Source organism: Lepidochelys kempii, chromosome 24 (genome assembly GCF_965140265.1).
Source record: "Lepidochelys kempii isolate rLepKem1 chromosome 24, rLepKem1.hap2, whole genome shotgun sequence".
Lineage (NCBI taxonomy): Eukaryota > Metazoa > Chordata > Testudines > Cheloniidae > Lepidochelys > Lepidochelys kempii.
The window spans coordinates 4855854-4880078 of record NC_133279.1 but is presented as its reverse complement, the minus strand read 5'-3'; the positions used below and the strand labels follow the sequence as shown (position 1 = coordinate 4880078).

The window sequence follows — 24225 nt, the reverse complement described above, 5'->3', positions numbered from 1 at the left end:
ATTTGGAGGTAGCGCTGACCTGGATGGCTACAGTTTGGGCTCTGCTGCAGGGGGTGTAGAACTGATTTGGGGCCCCTAAAGGGAGCTGGTGATTTGGATGTAGCCTCATTAGCCAGAGCTCCTTGCTCTGGGGAATATTTCTCTGGATTTGACAAGTTTTCTGTTGCAGACCCAAATACTGCAGCTTCTGCCTGGAGGGCTGTAAGGCTCTCTCTGATGAGTGGGGGTGCGGGATCCTTCCACATTCACCAGCATTGCGCACACACAGCCAGCAAACCCTGCAGTCCTCACTCCAGAAAGACACTTGTTTGCTTGTGTTGGAGTTTGGCCCAAGTGAGGACCCTGGGACTGGGGGCAGTGGGGCATCGGAACTGGCTGCAAGGGGCCTCTGAAGCTGGTTCACAGCAGCAGAGATGGGATCTGACTCAGAACAGGCACACTCCGGCCTGCGGAGCCACCAGGTGCACAAAAGGGGCCTGAGAGGAGGAGCGCGGGCGCAGCTGGTTTAGCCATGGGGGAGCTAAATCTGGGTCAGTAAATCCATTTAGACCATTTCACAGTCTGTTCACCTCAGAGATCTTCAGAGAGGAACCTTCACCAGATCCCCATCCACAAACTACTCGTGTTTGTAGCGGGAGCCGCTAGAGGAGAGAGCTGGATTTTGGCTTATTAAGTGGGGGACCTGTTTGTATTTAGAGCACATGGATCCTGACACAGAACTGGCCCTAACCAGCGGGCAGTGTGAACCGAACTATGACAGGGTTCCTCCAGCTGGAATTCCCAGTGGGACCTTCAGATGAGTGAGATCCATTAGCCTGGACACTCGGCTACCTTGGGATTCCCTTGCCCCAGAGAAGATTCCCTTGCCCCTTTCTTCTCATGCACTGACCTGACTGCGTGGGTTGGAGTTACCCAGGATGTAGGACCTGGTCACCAGGTTTTCCCCAAGGCTGCTGCTGCCCCCACCAGTGCCCCCAAGGGAGCGGTAGCTGCGGGTGATGGTGAGGCTGGAGGCAGACGATTCCGAGGACATGGAGCCAGCCGCGACGTTCTGGCCCCCGCTGGCTTTCTCTGCCGGCTGGCCACAGGTGCTGCACACCACAGTGCGGGAGCGCAGGTTGTACTCGCCAGGATCACCTGTGCCACCGCAGTGGGCCTTGAGGGGTGGGAAGAGAAAAAAACGGAGCTTCAGTACTTGATGGAGCTTCCTCCAGGGCCAGAGGCCCCCAAGAAGATCAGAGTGAGGAGCGGAACTGATCCCAGGACCAGATGAATCAGCTCGAGGGTTTAATGAGCGCTCCAAGGAGGCAGAGCCCTAAGGCTATCCACAAGCTACACCCATCCCACCCGGCTGGAGCCCCATGGCTGTGTAGGGGTCCCCGATAGGAGGCATCAGCCTTTCCTATTTTCAGATGGGCATCAGAGCTGGCCAAGAACCTCTTTGCCGTGGCAGGGCTGGATTGTGCCCGTCCAACACCCAGCCCAGTCTTGTGATTGGTACTTTGGGACATTGGACCCCATCAGATGTTCTGCCATTGCAGGATGCTCATAAACCATGGAGCCCTGAGTCCATGGTGATGGGTGCATTAGAAGAATCTGAATAAAATAGAATGTGTCGTTTGGAGGAATCTCTACCTGGGGGTTGTGACCTCCCTGCCACTCCCATATTGCTGAACGTGGGGGCAAAGGGTACCGGCTAGATGGTGGTCAGTGTATGATAAATGGTTAAGAACCTCTGGAACGGACAAACTCCTACTGAAGCCAAAGGGAGCAACTCACACCCAGGATGGGCAAATGGGCCCCCAAAATAGCTGGCTGTGGGACATGTGATGTATTCCTGCAGTCTGGTCTAGACACTGGTGCTACTCCCTCTTGTCATGCACGTACCCGACTCCTGCTAACAGTGATGGGAGCTGGATTTGTGCATCAAGAAGGGAATCGCATCTCTCTTGAGCCAGCAAAGCCCTTTGTATTGGAGGAACAACACCATGGCACTCAAATTTCATGTCAAGAACACCTAAGACGTAATTAAGTGGTGCAGTCCCTGAGCCGACTTAGTCACACTTCGGACCACTCCATATGTAGATCCAGGGTGAGGTGATCCGAGATAGGCCCCAGGATGTAAGATTCTGATCTGGTGAATTTGCAGGGAGGGGAGGGGTAGTTTGGAGTCTGTTCTGGTTTGGCGTCTCAGTGTGAGTCCATCCCCGTGGTATCAGAGCACTAGGGTTTTGAGTCAGACCCACTCAGAGGATACTCAGCAGTGGCGTGATCACACTATGTGAGGACATGGGGCCAGTTTGGAGTCGATCTGTTGCTTCTTTCCTCTCCTTGTCATGCCTGGTTCTTCTGCACCAATAACATGGACAATTCAGTGCTTTGAAGACATCGAGGGCTGTGTCATTAGTGGCTTGCCTATAGTTAGCACCCAACTAACCAGTCCTGTCTATTCCTCAGCCCTGCCTCTGATGGCCAAGCCGGGGATTGGCCTGGGGGGAGAAATTTTTATCCAAGCCCATCCTGAACGGCTAACACCTCCCCTGTCAAGGGTTCAACATGGCCTGGGTGACTCTGCTTTACGATAGGAAGCTCACTCCTGGAAGGAATTCAGTCCTCAAAACAAACGGGTAATGCCAGCCAGAAGGAGATCCTGGCTCGTTTCTCTGGGGCTGATCAATATTCATCCTGACATGGCTGGTTGGATCCAGAGCAATGAAATATAAAAGCTGATCATGCACGATACAGTCCCAGCTGCACCAATCCAAGCAGCTGAAAGCTGAATCTGACACCATCCCCTAGGTGGAGTTACTGAACCCTAGACCTCCTGTCTGGTACGCGCTGGGGGTGCCTCTGTCTCACGCCCTCTTAGATAAGGGATGTTGTATGGGGGAGAAGAACTGAACACGCTTCTAGTTGGGCACCAGCCCACCCTCTGTTTAATGAAGCCATCGGTCTGTCACCGGCCCCAGATTAGGAAGGACACCTTCAGCTCTGCAGGGAGGAGAGCAAGAGTCCAAGAATGCACCAGGGGGGCTAAAACCACAGCAGCCATCGGGATCCTTGGACGCGTTTCGGCCGTCAGCTGCTACCTGACAAAGCAGAGGGCATCAGAGCAGCCCTCTCTACAGCTTGGTCCCCACCAAAGCCTGGATCGTTCTCCAGACGAAACCCTGCGTGCTTCAGGCTACGGGCTGGATTTCAGGGCTGATCTTCACGGTTCCAGCCTGGAAGCTTATTGTGCCACTCCTCCATGGGGATGATCAGAGCCCTTTTGTTCGAGATGCTCCAAACGAACCCACGTCCCCCATCGTCAGCTCGATCCCTTCATGCAGGTGCTAGGAGTGTCTCCACGTGCAGAGATAATCTCATGCAGTCGATGGAGAGCAGTTTGCTTCCCTGACATTGTGGTTGGTTGTTTTCCAGCCAGGTAAGTCACAGGGCCCTTCCCCCATCACCTCAACTCCCTGCTCCCCTGGGTCTGGTCCTGGAAGGTGCAGGATCAGTGCATCAATCAGCAGGAGGGGGACTTGCCTAAGGTCACCCAGCAGGCCAGCAGCAGAACCAGATCCTGAGTCCCCTACCCACTGGATCCTGCTGCCTGTCCCTGACAGAGCATGATGCTTACATGGTGGTGACGGTGGTGGACGCTGACTTCGTCATCATCCTCTTCCTCATCGTCATTGATGATCACCGTGCGCACCAGCTTCCTCATAGCCACCTCCTGGAAGGGAGGGAGGGCAAAATCAGGTTGCAGCTACACCTGCCAATATCCCCCTTAGCTCTATGGCTCAAATGAAAGATCACCCTAGGGACTTCCAGCCCGCAGATGGCAACAACACACGAGGGAGAATCAGATCCGACTCCACTGGCCGATGCGTCACTTTCACCTTCCACCCCTTACCCATCCCTCTCTTGCATCCAGCCCGAGCATGTTGCCTCGAGATCTCTAGCCCCCAGCTGCCACTGTCCCAGCCCCCTGGAGTCTCACCTCTCCACTGGAGTTGATCAGGGCGGTTCGCAGGCTGTCTCCAGAGCCCCAGGAGCTTTGGGCCTTCCACACCATGTCAGTGGGAGGGCTATGGGTGGCACCAGCTCCAGAAGCCCAGATCTAAAAAGGAACACACGAGAGATTGGTAGCACCTCGTGCCAGTGGCATCCGCCTAACCCTAATTCCCCATGTGGGTCTTTGTGCCTGTCCAGCGGCTGCTCCTCAAAAGAGGGTAAGAGTCTACTACAGCTGTTAAATACAGGAGCTCCTCTGATCGCTCGTTCCAGGTTCAAACCTCCATGCTGGACTGCTGAACCAGGGTGGGGAGCGTCACTGCCCTCTAAACTGCAAGGAACGGAGGCAAGGGAGATGGGCTGAGAAAACCACAGGCAGGATCTGAATCTGCAGTGGTACCACTTCCGTCCCAGATGGCAGGAATCCCACACGAGCTGCTGCAGGGGTGCGATTTCTGCCATCCCAAGCTGATCTCCGGCAATGTCAGCAGTTCCTGAATGCAAAGGGGAGATCTGGCCCCCCTGTCGGAGCTTTGTATCTCAGCTAGAATCAAAGCTGCAATCCCCGATCCGTCCCCAAGGAGGAGCCCTATGGCCACTTTACCGAGGGGCCTGGAGGTGAGATGCGTGTGCACTTAGAGGGGCTGGGTTTGCTCTGCTCTTCAGGAGCGTAGGACCTGCTGCTCTGTCTCCCCGGGGCGACTCCAGGGTGACAAACGCCAATTGAGAACGGCGCCTCAGTCACCCTTCAGTAGCCCCACGCGAGTGCAGTTTGTTACTCACCGTGACCACCTGGCCGGCCTTCAGGGTGAACTTGGGAGGGAAGCGGTAGCTGATGGGAGCCTCGTCTCCATTCTGACGCTTGATCTGCCAGCTCCCCATCGCCTGGTCCTGCATAACAGAAGGCAGAGGCCTTGAGAAACCGACCTTCAAGATTGTTCCAGTTTTGCCTCCCCTTGGCTACAAGTCCTGTGGTTAAGGGACTGAGCTGGGACTCTCCCACAGGCCCTCTGACCGTCAGCAAGTCACCTCACCTTCCTTCACCTCAGTTTCCCCATCTGCTTGTATCCCTTTCCCTACCCTTTGTCTGTCTTGTCTATATACACAAAGATTTTTGGGGCAGGGACTGTCTCGCACTCTATATGTACAGCTCCCAGTACAGTGTGGCCTAGTGGATAGCGCACCAAACTGGACTCAGGAAACCTGGGATCTACTCCCAGCTCTGACACTAGTCTCCTGGGTGAGCTTGGGCAAGTCATGTCCCTGTTCTGTGCCTCAGTTTCCCCATCTGTAAAAGAGGGATAATGACACTGATCTTCTTGTAAAGAGCTTTGAGATCATCTGATGAGATCTGTTTTTGTTCTAAAGCACCCCAACGCGATCTGAACTGTTGAAATGCATCCACCTCTGGGGGGGACGACACAGCATCTATCTAACAACACACAAAACAGAACAACACTCGGTTTACACTAGGAATTGTCTCTACATGTTAAGTCTCACAAAAATCGCAGCACCCTTTGTCTGCACAGTGGGTTTAGGGCCAACCCGAGGGGAAGGACACTCCAAGAACTACGTGGTTTCCCTTCCAGCTATTGACCCATCTTGCCCTTGCTTAGGCATGACCAGCATTGCCACCAGAAAATCTACCTCGTTGGACTTGTTCCTGAGACGGACAAATTTCCCTTCCAAATCAACCTCTTCCACGGCCACACGACCGCTGGTCCTCGCATGTTGGGAGAAGCTCGTCCGGCGCTCCCCGTCCTCCAGCTTCCTCTTCTTGGAGGAGCCTGGTGTGGTGGAGTGGCTCACATGGATCCTGGAGCCCCGCTTCTGGGAGCTGGGACTTGGAGACAGCCTCAGCCTTGGGAGAGAGCGAGAGGGAGTGAGTGCGGTCTGGGCCGCTGCCTGGACCCTTGAGGGCACTGGCTCCGATCCGGGCCCGGTTAGGAGCGCTAGAGGGCACAAGATCTCATGGCTGCTTGGTGACCTGCAGACAGAGGCCACTACCCCATGGGACATCCCCTGAAGGACATGTCTCCATCACAAAATCCCTCCCCACAGCTTCCCCCAACCTCTTGGCAGAGACACCAAGGGCCGAACAGCTTGCGGTGGATGAGCAATGGGGCTGGGAGGTCCATCAGCAGGGCGGGGAGCCAAGCGCAGCCAGATGCTGCCTGTTTCCCAGAGAGGGAGTTCAGCCTCTGGGGCCGTCAGTTCCACACACGCCGGGGTGCTTACGATAATCACTGACTGGAGCAGCAGGAACCAGCTGCCCTTCCCAGACCCCCAGCATGGCTGCGGGGATATAGGCGACTGCAGGAAGCTCAACTCAGTCTCCATTCCTGACCAGTCCACCACATCCCGCTCTGAGCCACTGGCCTCCCTATCCACCTGAGCTCCCAGGTGTGCCCCCTTCCCTCACCCACGCCCTAAAATCCCCATCCCTGCCTGATCCAGGCTCGGCACCTGACTGTCCCCGCATCTGGGAGGCTCCAATCATGGCGGGTGGGAACAGATTTTGTGACTGGCTCCTGTCTCTGTAACAGGCTGGGCCAGCACCCCTCCCCACATTGGGGCAGGTGGGATTGAGTCAAGTTGCTTGGGTCCATATCCCACCCCCACTCGGCCCATCACAGCAGCACCAAACCCCTTCACATTAGGGTCAGGTCAACACGACCAGGCCTGTGTTACCAGCCCACCCAAATCAGGCATGTCCTCCATTCACCCAGCCCCCATTGGCACATCCCCCCCCCCCATCAGACCCCCCCCCCCCACTCCTCCTTGGCCATGCCTCCAGCAAGCTCCTCCCCCACCCCATCAAGGAGCCTTTCTCTGCACCCACCTCTCCTCCTCTCCCTCCAGCAGCTTGCGGTAGGCTTGGATCTCCATGTCCAGGGCCAGCTTGATGTCCAGCAGCTCCTGGTACTCATCCAGCTGATGCTGCATCCTGGCCCGCATGTCCGCCATCTCCCGCTCCTTGTCGGACAGGATGCGTCGGCTGGTCTCCCGCTCCCGGGCCAGCGCGTCCTCCAGGTCCCGCAGCTGCGACTCCTTGGCAGCCAGCTGGGAGCAGAGAGGAGACACGGAGGAAGGGGGTGAGGCAGAGCACAAGCAGCAGAGGGTGCCCCTCGCTACCAGGGCTACTGGCCCCTTAGACACAGACCCCGCTGTCATGCACCTGCTGGGGATGTTTGCCCATGAAGGACTTCCTGAGACACAGCTCTGTTATAGCCAAGTGCGAGCCAGAGGATTGCGGGAGGCTGGGGGTGTTATGCCCATGTCCCCTCCAAACCTGCCCATCTCTCCCCTTTGCTCCATGCCCCGCAATCATGGCAATGGGGGTGCGAATGCTGCGCCTCGCAGCCGGCCAGCTCCACTCCATCCCATCAGCCCACTGTGGCTAGAGGGCAGCACCGAGCGCTGACTGAAGGGGCGTCTTCATGTACTGAATGGAGCTCGCCCATGACAGGCACTCAGCTTGGTTCCAGAGCAAAGGCCTGGGGCAGCCGCAAAGGGGAACTAGTGGGAGGAGGGGGCAGATGGCTGGACAATGCTCTTGCTGGCATCTCCTGCTCACCTGCTTCTGCAGCTGGCTGAGCTGGGCCGACAGGCTGTCGATGCGGATCCGCGACTGCTGCAATTCTTCGTGGGCGGCGCCCACCATGCTGCTGTTCCTCTCCGCCGACTGCTTGGCGTTCTCCAGCTGCAACCCACAGGCCAGGCAGGGTTAGCACAGCAGAGGAGCAGCTGCCTACCGACATCCCACTGTGGTGGGAGCGAACAGCCCCAGGAGAGGCCGGTCACGAGGGCCCGCGAGGGCGAGCTATCCATCAGCCCCTCGCAGGAGACAATCGCACTGGCAGCGCTGCTCAATGGGAGCCGCTCGCTGCAGAGGATCAATGGCGGTATCTAGACTAGGGCTTTAAAAACCCCGGCCTCTGGGCCAGCTTCCATCAGAGGCTCTGAACATGTCCTGCAGGTGCTGATTTAGCTCCACCTTCCCCACCAGGGAGGCTGGTACTAAGTGATCTCTCCATTTTACAGGTGGGAAAAGCAGGGCCGAAAGAGAGGAAAGGGCCCCCAACATTTTCACAAGTGGGCCCCAATTTTCAGTGCTCACTCCAGTTGTAGCCATCTCGCCAGCTCAGCCTGATTCCTCATTGATTTCACACGGCGGGGAGGCTACTCCAGGCCTCTCAAAGCCAGGCCCCCGTGTGCTGTGAGCTGAGCTCCTAGAGATCAGAGGCTGAGGGTGAAAATTTGGCTTTAAGTGACTTGCTTAAAGTCACAGAGAGTTGGGGGCAAAGACAGGAATAGAACCCAGGAGTCCTGGCTCCCAGTCCTGAGCCACTGGCCCACCTCTCCGCCCTATCCACTCCCTGGCCCTGTGCAGTGTGTTACCTTGGAGCCATAGGTCTTCTCCAGCTCCTCCTTGTACAGTCTGACCTGGGATTCGTGCTGGGCCCGCAGGTCCTGGAGGGCATCAGCCAACTTGCTCTCAAACTCCTGCTGGCGGCCGTTGTCGATCTCCACCAAGCGGGTCTCATGGCGACGCTTGGTCTCGCGAAGTTCCTGGGGGCGGTCACAGCAATAAGGGGCTATGTGAGCCATGGGTCTCAGAGATGGAGCTCGCTGGTACAGGGCAGCAAACAGCCGTTAGCCTCCCTGTTGGGACCCGCACTGGCATCGGGTGGGAGTCACCTGCTCCCTAGGTGGGAGCGGTGCCAAGCCAGGCTCAAGCAAGAATTGCTCCTTGCGCAACGTACATGCCCCAGAATCTGGTGCTTGATCCTCAGGGCTCGTCTACACTTGGGCCACTGTCGTGCTTCAAGTGTAGACTCTACCTGCACTTCTCCTGTCGACACAGGTAATCTACCTCCCCAGGAGAATAATTCTTCTATCAACCTAGTGCTGTCTACATGGGGACTTAGATCGGCTTAACTACGCCGCTCAGAGGTGTGGATTGTTCCCCACTGCCCCAAAAGCTAGGTGGGGTTTTGTGAATTCTGCTAAATGGATCCCTTCCTCATCCTCAGCAGAGCCAACAATGCTAATGCACCTCGCCTTAAGTTCTCTGTTGCTGAGGGCGCTGGCATGACCTGTCTCATGGGGGAAGAGATAAATCATGGGCCGGTTCAGTGCATAAGTCTGCGCCGAGGGTCTGTATTGGGGAAGGCCTTGCTCAGGGGCAGCCCGACCCCGCTCACCTCGCTGTAAATGTTCTTCTGGAAGTCGAGTTCTTCCTTCAGTGTCTGCAGACGGTTCTCGGCGTCCACCCGACGCAGCATCTCATCCTGCAGCTGCTTCTTCACCTCGCCCAGGGCGGCTTCCAGCTAGGGAGGGGAGAGGGGAAAGTGAGCGCAGCTAGACGGAGATTCGCAGACCCAGCAGGCGGGTCTCAAGTGAGGTCTCTAGCCAGGTGGCTGCTGAGCCTGGGGACTGCAGGCCGGCAAATCTGGAGATTTTACGCAAACTGTGATCGCTCAATTTGCATATTATACATATTCACAACCACAATTTAAATAAACTGCATCAGCGCTAAATCCATCAATTCTCCCCTCCTCCCAATACAGAAATTATGCCTGTCAAATCCATCCCCCCAACCCCCCACCGGTCAGTGGCTCTCCCTATCACAAGACTATGACTGCTGCTCAGGGGCCCAGGAGAAGGCCCTCCAAATTGGGGGTCTCCAGGCCAATTTGGGCAGATTGACAGGGTTGGGCTGGGCATTTCCTACTTTGCCTAGGGCAACAAAAGGGACCATGGCCGGCACTCAGCAGAACTAGCTCATGGCCCAGCTGGATATGTCCCCCGCTGCAACAGGAGCCAGCCAAGCCTCCCGCCTCACCTCTCCCATCAGCGAAGTGATGCCAGAGCTTGCAGGTCAGTGGTAGGAGGGTGACTGCCTCCTTCCCGACTCCCCCAGACACCAATCAAACCCCACGGCTGCACCTCTCTCAGGCGATACTTAGAGGAATGGGTTGCCTGCCCACCCTGCTACCCACCATCCCGCCTGGTGTTGTTGGCTCCCTAGCTCAGACCTAGCTGGGACCATTAACTGGCCAGAGCTGCGGGGTCCCATCCGCTCCGAACCATAAGGGGTATTTCAGCAGGCTTGGCAGGATGTGCATGGGGAATGCCATGATCTCTGGCGCCCCACAGGGCGCCCTGGGGCAGCAAGGGTCAAGAGTTAGGACCAATGTTCCCTCTAATTTTTGACAGGCCGTATGCGCAAAAAAAGTCTTCTGTGCAAATTGTGCTTCTGTGCAAATTTTTGTGTGCGCGGTGTTTCGCCATGTGCACGGGGTTTAGGATCTGTGCGTTCACACACGCACAGCTTAGAGGGAACAGTGGTCAGGACCTGCTGCTCACCTTGGACACTTGTGTCCTCAGCTCCCGGATTTCATTCTCCAGGTTCCTCTTCTCCCCCAGGGCGGTGGTGAGCGCGGCCTCTTTGGAGTTGAGCAGGGCCTCCAGGTCCTTGAGGCGAGCCTGTGCGGCCAGCAGGTCCCCTTCCTTCTTGCCATTCCTGGAACACAGCCAGCAAACTGCTCTTGTGATGTGTTCGGGGAACCCCCTGCCCCATGCAAATGAGGGCCCAATGCTGGAGAGGGGCCCAGAGCACAACTCCCAGATCCAAACACCCCTCCAGCCCCCGGGGACAGCTCAGAACCCGATCCCAATGGTCTTGGTGAATTTCACAACGGTGGAAGATGTCAGACTGACAGCCCTGGTGCTCGGAGACCCATGTAGCCACAGGACAGGTGCAGCCTGCCCAATTCCTGCCCTCTTTCTCCTGATTCATTCAGCTGCCATGTCCCTGACTTGGGATCTGCACAGACAGGATGGGTTTTGCATCAGTGCAGTTAGTGATGCTTCAAAACCAGGGGAAACGACACGGGAGACAGCCCCATTTCACACCGATACAACACAACCCCCCCAGCAGCGCTGGGCACAGTTTCCCTGCTACAAATATCCCCTCTATAGACAGGGTTTGAGGCTCTTTGATCTCCCAGTGAACCCAGCTTCCCATTACACGCATCACAAGGTGATCAGCCGTGAAATCAGCTTCTGCTCCAACCCATGTTACGGACTGTTTTATTGGCCCTGGCCTGCTGGTGTTTATTGGCTGGTGATTCAGAGCGGCGTGTGGGTGTTTAAAAATTAAACACAGGCTGACGTATGAATTGGCAAGCGGCTCCCTGGGGAATTAAAGCAATGATCCCTTTTACAGCACATCTGACAGAAAACACACACACACACCCTGTTAACAGCCTCCAGCTCAGAATGGAAAAGCAAGCACAATATCATTAGTATTTATTATCTGCACTGCAGCAGCATCTAGGCCTCCCAGTCGTGGACCAAGATGGTCCCTGCCTCAAAGGACCACCAATGTAATCAACCTCCCTCCTCCACGCTACCTACTAAAGAGGTCTTGGAGCCGCAGGAAATTTCAGAAACATTTTACGTTATCAGGGATGGAAAAAGGTGAGTGGGAACTTGGGCCTAAACTTTCTGGTGGCTCGTGATTTTAGGCGCCAGACCTGAGACACCGTGAGAGCGCCAGATTTCCAACAGGACAGTGCTCGGCTCTGTTTGAAAGGGAAACCCCTTTAAAAAGGCAACTCAGGTGGAGCGCTGAAAAATCTGGGTACCCCAAAATCACTAGTTGCTTGTGAAACTTGAGGCCTTAGAGGACAGTTAATAAGAAATTGATTGAGGAGGAAAGACCAAGAGATTTACAGTAGAAGTATTTACAACTCGGCCCTAAGGATCTAGGAGTATTTGAAAGATACATGCACCAAGGAAGGAAAGGGAATTATTCAGGGTGCTCCGAGGAGCGAGGAGATGAAGGAGAATGAAGCTGCAGGCAGATCATCAGGAAACGCCTCCGAGCAAGAAGACAGATTAGTCTTCCACAGGACATTTAAAACCAGACTTAAGTGCTGGGCAAACCACAGCGATCCTGCTGCGGGTGGTGGATGTGCCGTGTCGGCTTGCACTATGTTATGTGCCCACTAGATGTTGCTGTGTGCCACACGCAGCTTCAAGAGGGGCGTGATCCCTGGCATACAACAGGAGACAAAGCTGGAGGGAAGGCTGCAGGGAAGCCTGTTTAGATCTGTAGGTATTTTGATAAATTTGATAAATTTATTTGATAAATAAATTTGCTTAAGATGGACTTTGACTCCATACAGAACGACAGCATGGGAGGGTTGGACAACTCAACCCCCTAAGCTCTGTGAGGTTAACATCTCCTCCCCCCTGTTGATCCATGAGCAGCTATTTACTATTGTGTGTATTTATGGTAGAGTCTGGAGGCCCCAACTGAGATCATGGGTCCACTGTGGTAGGCACTGAGCCCACACAGTGAGAACGTCTCTGCCCCGGAGAGCTTACAGTCTAAACAAACAAGACAGACCACAGGTGGAGGGGAAGTGCTGAGACTCTAGCGAAAGGAGATGCCTCGGGATGAAGAGTTACCTAAAATAAGGAAATCCAAGTGGTGTGTTCTCATCTTGACCAATGCAAGGTCAATTGGCATCTTGAGCCGGCATGAAGGAGAGGAATGGGACCTCAGAAATATTCCCACTTGGAATCCAAACTGCAGAGACCCTAGCAAGTAGGGTGGCCAACTTTTTCATCCCACAAAACTGAATGCTCTAGCCCCGCCCCTGCCCTGAGGCCACGCCCACCGCTCACTACATTCCCCCTCCCTCCCTGGCTCGCTCTCCCCCACCCTCACTCATTTTCACTGGGCTGGGGCAGGGATGCGGGAGGGGGTGAGGGCTCTAACTGGGGGTGCGGGAGGGGGCTCCGGGCTGGGACAGGGAGTTGGGGTGTGGGAGGGGGTGAGGGCTCTAGCTGGGGGTGCGGGCTCTGGGGTGGGGCTGGGGATGAGGAGTTTGGGGTGCAGGAGGGGGCTCCAGCCTGGGGGGTGGGGCTGAGGGATTCGGAGTGAGGGAGAGTGCTGCGGGTTGAGGCAGGGGGTTGAGGTGTGGGAGGGGGTGAGGGCTCTGGGCTGGGAGTGCTGGCTCTGGGGTGGGGCCGGGGATGAGGGGTTCAGAGTGCAGGAGGGGGCTCTGGGCTGGGGCAGGGGTGCAGGACGAGGTGAGGGCTCTGGGCTGGGGGTTCAAGCTCTGGGCTGGGGCTCGGGGTGAGGGGTTTAGGGTGTAGGGGGCTCCAGGTCGGGGGGGGTTCATGGCTGGGGCAGGGGATAGGGGCACAGGCTTACCTCCAGCAGCTCCCGGTCAGCGGCACAGTGGGGATGTTAAGACAGGCTGCCTGCCTGTCCTGGCACCGCGGACGGCGCTGCGTCCCGGAAGTGGCCAGCAGCAGGTCTGGCTCCTAGGGGGAGGCCCGCAGGCGGCTCTGCGCGCGGCTCTCGCCCGCAGGCTCTGCCCCCCAGCTCCCAGTGGCCAGTGCTTGGGACAGGGGCAGCACGCGGAGCCGCATGACCCCCCGCCTAGGAGCCAGACCTGCTGACCGCTTCCGGGGCTCAGCACAGTGCCAGGACAGGTAGGGATGAGCCTGCCGTAGCCGGGCAGCACCACTGACCGGACTTTTAACAGCCCGGTCAGTGGTGGTGACCGGAGCCGCCAGGGTCCCTTTTCGACCGGGTGTTCTGGGCAAAAACTGGACACTTGGTCACCCTACTAGCAAGAACTGTACGTTTTCTCCCTCTCCTGTGGAGGGCTGGGGCTGATTCTTGCAACGAGTCTGAGCTGAAAGGACGGCTCCTGGCTTAGATCCGTCTGGTACAATAGTATAAACATCATGTACGTCCTCATGTGGGTGGCAGTTGGACTGCGTCATAAAGGCCACCCATCAGAGCTGCAGAGACCGCTTCAGGTCCCTCCCATTCTACATGAGGCCTGCACAGAGAGACAAGCCAAATGCTGGCAGCTTAGCTGTCTGCTGCTCTTGTTGATACAGGCTGACTAACTTGCTATTCCTGCTAACTCCCCAGACCCGCATCTGCCTGAGGACAGAGCTAGAATGAATTTGACCCAGATTCCTTTCGAGAAAAAAAAAAAAAAATCCAGCCCGCAGATGGGGAATGCCATGATCTTAGCCAGGGACTGAGGCTCAGGACTCCTGGGTTCTATTCCCAGCTCTGCCACAGAGCCATGATCACAGCAAGAAGTCCTGGGTCAGGGCTCCGAGGTTCTATTCCCAGCTGTGCAGCCTTGCCTCCCGGGGACTCAGTTTCCCCACCTTGCATTGGCATGGTGAGGCTTACTTGGCATTTGTGAAATGCTTCAAAATCCTCTGGTAACAAACATTATAGCTCCTGTAAAGCATTTAAAGCGCCATGGAAATGCTGCTAAGTATTATTACTCAGTGTAAAGTATGAGAGGACTTTTTCAGGTGTGCAAATTCTTTATCTGCATCTGGGGCGCTGGAGAAATTGGGACTTCCTGCCTGCTGGGCACTTTGCAATATTTGAAATTACACCCAAGAACCCTGGCTTTCCCAAGGACAAAATCCATTACACTCAGAATTGTTGCTCTTTGCTTTGGGCAGACTTAACGCCGTAAGAAGAAAGCATCAAGGTTACTTTCAGTATTTGATGCAGTTCATGCTGATCATTATTCAGGTTTCAGGGAGACTGCTGGACCAAAAACAACCAAACACTATCGGACACTATTTTGGTAGGACTTACAAAAAGAAAGATTGGAAGTTTCTTCCACATTATCAGGTCGTTGATAATTCCTATTCCCTAAAACTGTCCTGGAAACAACTGCTGTGGGTGTCAACACCCAAGTAAAAGCTGGGCTGGAAAGAGGAAGGATCTAGGCAAGTCTGTTAATTTCAGCTAGCAACATCAGTTTCAGCCCTGTTCTAAATAGACACTGTGGGCTCAGATCTCATAACCTGGGGGTGCAGGAGGGATCTATTTGGCTCCGGCTGTGTGGAATGGGCATCTATGTGCCGGAGCCCCAAATCTGAGCACCCGCAGGCAGGTGACCTTTAAAGAAGAACCAAATTTGTGCACGAGAGGGACTCTGTTTCATACCCATCTCTACTACCATCATCTCCATTCTACAGATGGGGAAATGGAGAGAGGTGAACTGACTTGCCCAAGGTCACCCAGCAAATCCCATCACCAAGTCATGGACAGAAGCCAGGAGTCCCAGGCCTCTGCTCAAGCCCACTCTGCGTCCTCTGAAACCACTTTGCACTGTTGCAGCCATTGACACTCGAGTGCAGAGCTGAGTTTTGTGCAGCTGCCAACCTGAATCCCAGCGCACACAGTGTCTGCATTCCACAGGGGGCGGGAGCAAACTCCGGGCTCACTAGATCATGGGTAAAAATATCAGGGCGGCGATGGCCAAGGCTGATGCCCAGCGCCACGAGCTGGCCTGCTTTGCACACAGTGCGGGCCGAGGAAGGCAACAAGATATTCCCTCACGCACCTTGTCTCGCTCATATTCTGGGAGCGATATGGCTACAACCACCCTGCAAACAACTTCCAGCAAGAGGCAGGCCTGAACCCAGCTCCAGAGGCTAGTGGGCAAATCTGAACTGCCCTAATCTAGCCAAAACACAACACCCACAGCAGAGACGGTTCCTGGCCGGCCCTACCCAGCCCCCGGAGCTTCCAAGTCAAGGCCAGCAGAACCCTTCGCTCTGTACATGCCAGTGACTCAGAGAAGAAAAATGCCGAACGAGAGCATTTCTGGAGCTTCTCTGGCTTATTACAAACACCCTTTAATGCTGAATTATCCCCATCTGACAGCAGCCTCTTCCTTCCAGCCAGCATGAGAAGGATACAGGGATCTGGGGCTTAAACCCCAGGGCCTTTGATTATTGGCCAGCACTTAAATTCTCATTCTGGTTATTCCCTCCCTGGCCTGGTCCAGACAAGCCAGGAGACCTTCAACTCTGAAGAGCTGGGCCAGGGTTCAATTCACTTTTGGGGCGCCTTAAATAACCACCCGAGTAATACAGCCTCCCCAAGTGTCACAACAGTAGCACTCTCTCTGCCTCAGTTTACCCCTCAGACATGGGGTCAGTAATTTAAACCCTTGGAAAGTGGACTGACACCTCCCAGGGAAGATGCAATGCACAGGAGTATCATTCACCCCATGTTGCAGAAATTGGGGAAACTGAGGCACTGAGCAAACAAGTGACTTGCCTAACATCACACGGGGAACCTGTGGCAGAGAGGAAAATTGAACCAAAATTGAGTGCTGGTTCAGTGCATGGCCCCTGGGCAGTTCTTTGCCTCCAGACATTTCGAACAACAGAGGAGCTGACCTGGTGCTGGCAGCGGTGGGGATTTTTTTTTTTGCAGAGATTCCTCAACGAGTGCGGGCCAGGTTGGAAGGCAGAAAATTGCAAAGGGGACCCAGATGGGCCATTCCCATTTGAATTACTAGAAATGGGGCAGCCAAATCGGCAGGCATGGCTTTAAGAAATCAACAAAACACATCCCAATTAACTCATTTAGTCCAGATATCCTGGGAAGAGTCACTAGGAGCTAAGGGTCAGTGAGGTGTACCCCACACAGCAACTCTGCACGTGCAATCGGCCTAGGTCTCTGTCCCAGGGATGATCCACAATGTCAGCAGACTAGCTGCCAGCAGACAGCGGAGGTGGAGGGGGAAGAAGGATTTCGCTCTGTCGCATGTGCTTTTCCACCAAGGAAAGAGAATTCACACCAACTTCCTTAAAACCTTTGGTGATTAATTCGCTGCTCGAGATGCAAGGAGGAACTGGGAGGCCGATCCCATCTGCTCTAAAAAAATACTTTGTGAGAGGCCTCCAGCAGGCGTCTGTGTCTGTTAACATCTGCCAGGGAAGCTACGGCACCAAACCCGGCACATCTTTGAGAATGGAGGCTAGTTTGAGAATGGACCTGTCTAGTTCGGACAGCAGCCTGCAACACACATGCGGCTGGATTTGGCAAAAGCAGCTTTTATGCTTCAGATCAACAATTCTCCACAAACCCTTGGTAGTGCAGATACCTTCTGGGGCAGCTGGGGACCTGCCCAGTCCCCACTGTGGGTCAGAACAGCCCAGAGGCTGCTCTCACTTACACTCTGCTTCCCATGGTCCTTGGGAGGCAGAGAAGAGCCATAATGTAGGTGCTATGTCCATGTCCCCCCCTTGCCTCTCCCTATGTTGGGGACTGGGCCCTGACGCCTGCCCCACACCAGCTGGGGAGGCCCCTGAGCATGGGTGTGCGTGATTTCTCAGTGGGGCCAATCTCTAAGTGGACACAGCGGCATAAAGCTCGTTTAGTGTAATTGAGAATCAGGCCCTTTGCATCCAGTCCTGCAGAGGCTCTGAACACCCTCAGATCCCATCGGTTTCAGTGGGAGCTCAGGATGCTTGGTGCTCCTATTACTATTTATATGGCAATCACATTTAGAGGCCATTACAGGGATGCCAGCGTGCTGGTCTGTCTGGGCAATGTCCTTTCCCGCAATTAACCATTCAGGAAGAAACAAAGGTTCCAGCCAGAAGCATCTGTGCAACAGAAACAGGCATCACCAGGCTGTATGTGGCCCCCAACTGTCCGAGTGCCTCATAATCTTTGGTGTATTCACCCTCACAGCCCCCCTCCTGGAGAAGCAAGGGCTAATACCCTACTACACAGAGGGGAAACTGAGGCACAGAAAGGCTAAGGAACTAACCCAAGGACACATGAGGAGTCTGTGGCAGAGCAGGGAATTAAACCCAGGCTGCCCAAGTCCCAGGCGAATGGCCTAACCACTGGGCCACCCTTCCTCTCCCGAATTTAAATTTAAAACATACATACACATGCAAAAACCAAACAATTTTTATGGCTGTTTCGTGTTTTTCTGCTGAGAAGCAAATTGATATTAAGCACTTAGCAATTCTCTGCCTGTTCAATGGCTCCAATTTCTCCTTTGGTCTGTGCCTCCTCAATGCAGCAATAACAGCAACACGGGAATAAAGACGCAGAAATGCCAAGATTAGAGCGCTAAGCTTCGCCTGAACTGCAGAATGAGAGACGCTGGATTCACTCGCTGGGAACTGGGGGAGTCCTTTGCCAAGGGAAAGTGTGTGTACTGTAGAATGCTGGGATCTTTTACTAAACAGAAATCAAAAAGTCTGAGCGGGAGTCATTTTCCTTCCACACCATCTAAAAACTGGCTGATCCTAACAACATTGCTATTCATCTCAAGGGACCTGGCACACTCCTGCCTGCTTCTTGTATGTTCCACCAGAACTACTGCTGTAAAGTGTTGCAGAGAGAAAAATACACACACACACACACGTTATTCCTGAGGAAGGATGGTCCAGTGGTTACAGCACTAGCCTGAGATTTGGGAGTCCTACGTTCAATTCCTTGCTCTGCCATGGACTTGCCATGTGACCGCAGCCAAGTCATTTAGCCTCGCTGTGCCTCAGTTTCCCCATCCGTAAAAGGCGGGTAACCACATTGCCCTGCCTCACAAGGCTGCTGTGAGGATAAATACATTAAAGACTGAAGCACTTTAAGATCTACTGTTGAAAAGCACTTGGTATTATCATCTGCCTGTTACTCAGATGCATGAGTTACATGCTCTGGAGTAGCTCTTGGTTGAACTGAAAAGCAGAACAGCATTGCCAGCCATGGGGATTCTACTGTGAGTCTTGGGCTATGGGTGGTTTTTGAGCCACGTGAGGATTTCAGCTTTCACGTTTCTGGCCCTCGCAGTTGCAGAGAAAAGCTTGAAAAAGTGACTCCTTGGAAAGCTTCAAAACCAAAAGCAGATAAACCGCCCAATTATTTTAAAAACCTCCTGATTTCTAAGCCAATCCCAGGATATTTGAAGCCTTGGGCCCGGTAAGGCTGGATTAGTTTGGGGTCTTTTTTAATCAGCATGTGGGGATAAGACTTGGGAGTGAAAGTGCCTTTTCAATTCAAATGCTCAAAGCACTAACTCAGTGCTTCCGGAGTGGGGAACTGGGAGTGAGGGGAGAAAAGACGAGGCCAACGGCAAATACCTGGGGCCTGAGAGTCATCGCTGCTTGCGGTTTAGCACAGAGAACTGGCTGGAGGATTCACTTTCAACAAAACATCTGGTGAGGGATGCATGGGGAAAAAAATAGCGAGGTTTCAAGACGGTCTGGGCCATCTTGGCTGGCTGGCGGGACCGGACAGACGTCACGACTTCAGTGGATCTGCGTGCTCATGTGCTGCTGTTGTCGATCTGCCTGCATGAACATCTCATGTCACAAGAACATTTAGTCACTGCTGATTTAACGTGAGACTTGCTAGGCTTACAGCACTGACCGGCTGCCACAAAGGGCCTGATTCTCCATCACCCTGAATCTTGCGCCCTCGTTTACACCGGTGCCCTTACCCGCTTCGATTTGGTATTTTGTACTGGTGTCGGTCCCATCACATGGCGCAGGGCAGTGGAGAACCAGGAGCCAGCAATGGAGAATTGGGCCCAGAGAGCTGAGCTGATCAGGTCACACAGGCCAGAGGGGGAAATCCTCTGGAAGCAGCTTGCATCCCTCTCCTGCCATCAGCCTAGGCTGCAGCCTCCTGTCACCAGCTGAGCAGGTCCCATGAGCCCCTAGCACCAGAAGGCTCCTACTTTTGGCAGGTGCAGGAGTCTCAGCCCCTTGCGCTTGCATTTCGTTGATTAGGAGCAGGTGTTAGAAACAGGTGCTAGGGGTTTTCCTGTGCAATGCAACCATTGAAGAGCTGTCTGGATTCAGTTTGCCCAGTGTGTGAGCAAATGAGGCCAATCCAAATCTGGACAGCACTGCCATCTCCAGGCAAATGATTTAGCAATTAGCACAGGGAGTCTTCATTCTCCAGTCTACTCCAGCAGACAAAGGCAAAAGCTGGTTAGTCGTCAGGAAGGAAGAGCTCAATTGCTGGGACTAGAGAGAGAGCTTTGCCTTCACTGCCCCACAGTCCGGCTTCCACCAGCCGCTCAAAGAGTAGTGGGTCTCTTTAATTGGCTGGATAAAGTTACCAGGTCAGCCCATGGTTTGAGCATGATCTGATGCTAGTTGGGGGCTCATATTAAAAGCTGGTTGTTAAGATACCTGAGTGAGCACCTACAGAGACTGACCTAAGGTACCAAAGATGCTGGTGGGATGTACCAGGCTTGATCTCGACATTTCCCCATAACCACTGGACTGGCCCATTTCAGGCAAGCGGCCAATTCAAAGTCCAGCCACATTACAGTTTTCTAAAGGAAGCCGCCTACCAGCAAATTAACACATTGGTCCAAACTTCTGACCTTGAACACGTTCACTCAGCTCCCTCTAATTTCAACATGTGCATCTGAAGCCAGAATTCAGAGGAACAGCCGTGTTAGTCTGTATTCGCAAAAAGAAAAGGAGTACTTGTGGCACCTTAGAGACTAACCAATTTATTTGAGCATGAGCTTTCGTGAGCTACAGCTCACTTCATCAGATGTTTACCGTGGAAACTGCAGCAGACTTTATATACACACAGAAATCATGAAACAATACCTCCTCCCACCCCACTGTCCTGCTGGTAAAAGCCAGAATGTGGCCCTGGAGCGATTTCATTTCTCCAGGGAAATCCCAGCATTTGCTTTAGCAACTTTGTCTGGTGGTTGTCCCAGAAGCTCTATATTACTAAAGAAAGATGAAGAATCTTGCACCATCTACCCCCCCACTCGTTGGCCTTTCGCTTTCATTTATATCCCCTTTGTCCTCTAGCCTGTCTGTGCCAAGCTAAAAATAGTAGGCAATAGAGAGTTTGTATCTATCTGAGGAACTTATCTGGCCCCTTACATAGTATCTGATCATCTCCATTTTTCATGTACTTTTATCCCCACAACCTCCCTGCAAGGTACGGCAGTGTCATTATTTCCATTTTACAGGCGGGGAAACTGAAGCAGAGCAAAACTAAGTGAATTACCCTTGTTCACAAATGGAGTCTGTGCTGGAGCAGGAAATTGAAGCTAAACAGTGCCCTAACCACTAGACAATCCTTCCTCTCCACCTATGATTCTAGTTCAAGTTTCACTACAGATCAGGGAGCAATTCTGCAGGGGGCTGAGTGCCCTCTCCTGCACAGCACTCCAGAACTCGCTCAGAGTCTCTCAGAATCCAGCCCCTGTTGCATCTAAATTTAGATGTCATAAACAGGCATTTTTCAGGATCAGCAACAAAAATGCAACTGATGCATCAAATCGTCAGGAAGGAAAAGTCGCAAGAGAAAATATGAAAGACAAGGGGAAAAGGGCCTCAAGACGAGGTGTTTATTTTTAGCTTTTAAACACAGAAAAAACAACTGCTTGAGCTGGAAGAAAATCCAAACTTTACAGTTAAATCAAGTCCAAGTTTCCATTACTTTAGTACCGGGGGGAAAAAAAACAAAAAACTTCCAGGCAGATGCTGCTGCAAATCACAGCAGCTGCTTAAGAAGCGGGAGAAAAATCTTCTAATCTGACGATGGAAGAGAGAAATCATACTCAGGTTCAGAAAAGACAACATGGGCTCCAATGGGACATACAAGGGAACAGCCCTTTGGAGGAAGCAGTTTAGGCCAGCAAGTCTCTGCACTGTGTCAGAGAGATCTTGCCTAAATACTTGGCCAAGTGGAGGAGTTCATCTTTATTGTTCCTTATTACGGCAGCCACCACTGAGATCAGGGCCCCATGGTGCCAGGTGCTGCACAGACAGAAGGAGAGAGAGAGTCCCTGCCCCAACCAGCCTACAATCTAAAAAAACAACCCAGACAAAGGAGACATTGTTATTCCCCTCTTATAGATGAGAAACCGAGGCACCAAGGGAAGCGACTTGCCCAACTTTGCAGCTCCTGAACTCCTCATGAATCGAGATGCCAGATTAAATATGTAGTAGAAAAAAAAATTCTGTTTATCCACAGAGCAGATACAGTGCTGGGTGAGCTTCCCAGCCACTGTGCCATAATCCTGACCTTCAGAGATACCCCGCGGGAGCGAAAAGGGAGGTACATCTCCACAACCCAGTCAAATGCCTGGTCACTTAAAGATTAGCAGTGATATCACAAAAAGGGGACTAACTAGCTAGGCAGGGGGCCGTCCCGCTAACGAGGAGCTGTGAGTTAGAGGGGATCACACATAGAATATGAGTCAACAATGTGATGCAGTTGCGAAACACGTGAATATCATTCTGAGGTGTACTAACAGAGCGTCGTATGTAAGAGACGGGAGGTAGCTGTCCCGCTCTACTCAGTGCCAGTGAGACCTCAGCTGGAGTCCTGTGTCCAGTTCTGGGGACTACACTTCAGGAAGGATGTGGACAAACTGGAGAGAATCCAGAGGAGAGCAACATAAACGATCAAAGGTTTAGAAATCCTGACCTGTGAGGAAAGGTTAAAAAAGGGCCTGTTTAGTCTTGAGAAAAGAAGACTGAAGGGAGACCTGACAATCTTCCAATGTGTTAAGGGCTGTTATGAAGAGGACAGGGATTAATTGTTCCCCATGTCCACTGCAGGTAGGACAAGAAGCAATGGGCTTCACTTGCGGCAAGGGAGATTTAGTTTGACTTAGGCTATGTCGACACTACAGACCTTACAGTGACACAGTTGTGCCACTGTAAGGTCTCCCTTGTGTAGCCGCTCTATGTCGGGGGGGGGGGGGGAGCTCTCCCGTTGGCATAATTAAACCACTCTCAACGGGTGGCAGTCGCCATGTCGATGGGAGATCATCTCCCGCCAACATAGCGCTGTCCACACTGGTGCTTTTGTCAGTGACACTTACGTCAGTTGGGGTGTGTGTGTTTTTTTCACACGTTTTATCGACAAACGTGCTAGTGTAGACAAAGCAGTAGAAAGAGTTTTCTAACTCTCAGGGGGGTTAAGCTCTGGAACAGGCTTCAAGGGAGGTTGTGGAATTCCCATCACGGGAGATTTTTAAGAACAGGCTGGACAAACCCCTGTCAGGGCTGGTCTAGGGTTACTTGGTCCTGTCTCAGCGCAGGGGGCTGGCCCTGATCACGTCTCGAGGTCCCTTCCAGCCCGACATTGCTCTGATTCATGCAAACTTTGCCTTGGAATGACATTGCTCAGGCAGATGGGACCTGCAACCAACACACCCCAGTCAGACTGCAGGGCAAAGACAGGGCGTAAATAACCTAAGGAATGTTCAGAGCAGGGCTTGGCTTGCAGAGGCACCGGAGCGAGAACGCGGAAGGCACTCAGGTGAAGAGTGGTAACAACAGAGTGTTCGCTGCAGCAGGGGAGAAAGCTTTGGAACGCCACTAGGCTCTTCAGAGCGACTGGCAGTGCCCTACCTGCTAATTTACTTCCGCAAGACATGCCTGCCACGGATTTCCCACTAGACTCGTTTAAGGAAGCGACACCTCCCCAATATGCCTATTATAAATAAATCAGCAGCAGCCCTCACTTCCTAGTCATGAGCCTCCTTGCTAGGAGACACCAGCTTCTATTTTGGGTCCTGGAGATGGGACGATCTGGGGTGGGGGTTTTGTTAAGTTTGCAAAGTTGGCATTGAACCAGCATGCCAGGATTAATCGGTAGCAATATGAGCGTTGCCTCCCCCACTGGTTTCTACGTTAAAATCTACCCCACGCCGTGCCATGCAAAATGCCTGCTCAAGCAGAATTAACCTGGAGCGGAAGAACTGTCTGACACTTGTGCCAAGCCAGCCAGCCACTGAGTTTCCACGTATGAGCCTTGTGATTATCTGCAAACACCCTAATGAAGTTTGCGTCCCACCTCCCCAGAGATCCAGTGAGAAAAAAACCATTTCCTAGCAGCTCCCATACCACATTCTTACAACTCCAGTGGAATCTCTACACCAGAGCAGCTTAGGAAACTTTTACAGATGAGGTAACTGACGCACAGAGGAGAAACTCTAATTTGCACAGATCTGTTAACAGAACCCAGGGGTCCCAATTCCCAGTCCCTACCTGCTCTCACTTCTAGAGCACATCTCCCTCCCAGAGCCCAGGAATCCTGCCTCCTCCCAGCCCCCGGTTCTAGCTTCACTGCCTGCTACAAGAGCAAGCATTGCCCCAGGTACTCTTTGATTTCAGGTCAAACCTCACTGGAAGCAGGTTGGGAAGTTTGGAGGGCTCCCTAGGACGCAGGGTTCCTGTTGACATGTTGTTGTGCTTGGAAAACAATGCAGAAAGCAGGAAAGGGTGGAATGGGAAGCATTACAATGTGGCAATGGGGAGAACCCGCTTCTTAGGGCTTCTGACTCACCCATCTCATTCAGCTCTGAAGAGACGCTGCCAATTGCCTGGATAAACAGATAC

At 53.4% G+C, this 24225-nt stretch overlaps 1 protein-coding gene across 1 annotated transcript in view; it reads right to left on the bottom strand.

The window, feature by feature from the left end:
• The window catches only part of LMNA (lamin A/C), a 52341-nt gene that overhangs the window by 3794 nt on the left and 24322 nt on the right, over positions 1-24225 (bottom strand). Inside the window, exons 2-11 of the mRNA XM_073323267.1 lie at positions 10375-10531; positions 9210-9335; positions 8404-8574; positions 7580-7705; positions 6845-7065; positions 5650-5863; positions 4786-4893; positions 3989-4108; positions 3626-3721; positions 890-1156 (exon numbers count right to left, since the gene is read on the bottom strand). Of these exons, the coding sequence (XP_073179368.1) occupies positions 890-1156; positions 3626-3721; positions 3989-4108; positions 4786-4893; positions 5650-5863; positions 6845-7065; positions 7580-7705; positions 8404-8574; positions 9210-9335; positions 10375-10531 (1606 nt within the window). The remainder of the gene's footprint in view (positions 1-889; positions 1157-3625; positions 3722-3988; positions 4109-4785; positions 4894-5649; positions 5864-6844; positions 7066-7579; positions 7706-8403; positions 8575-9209; positions 9336-10374; positions 10532-24225) is intronic.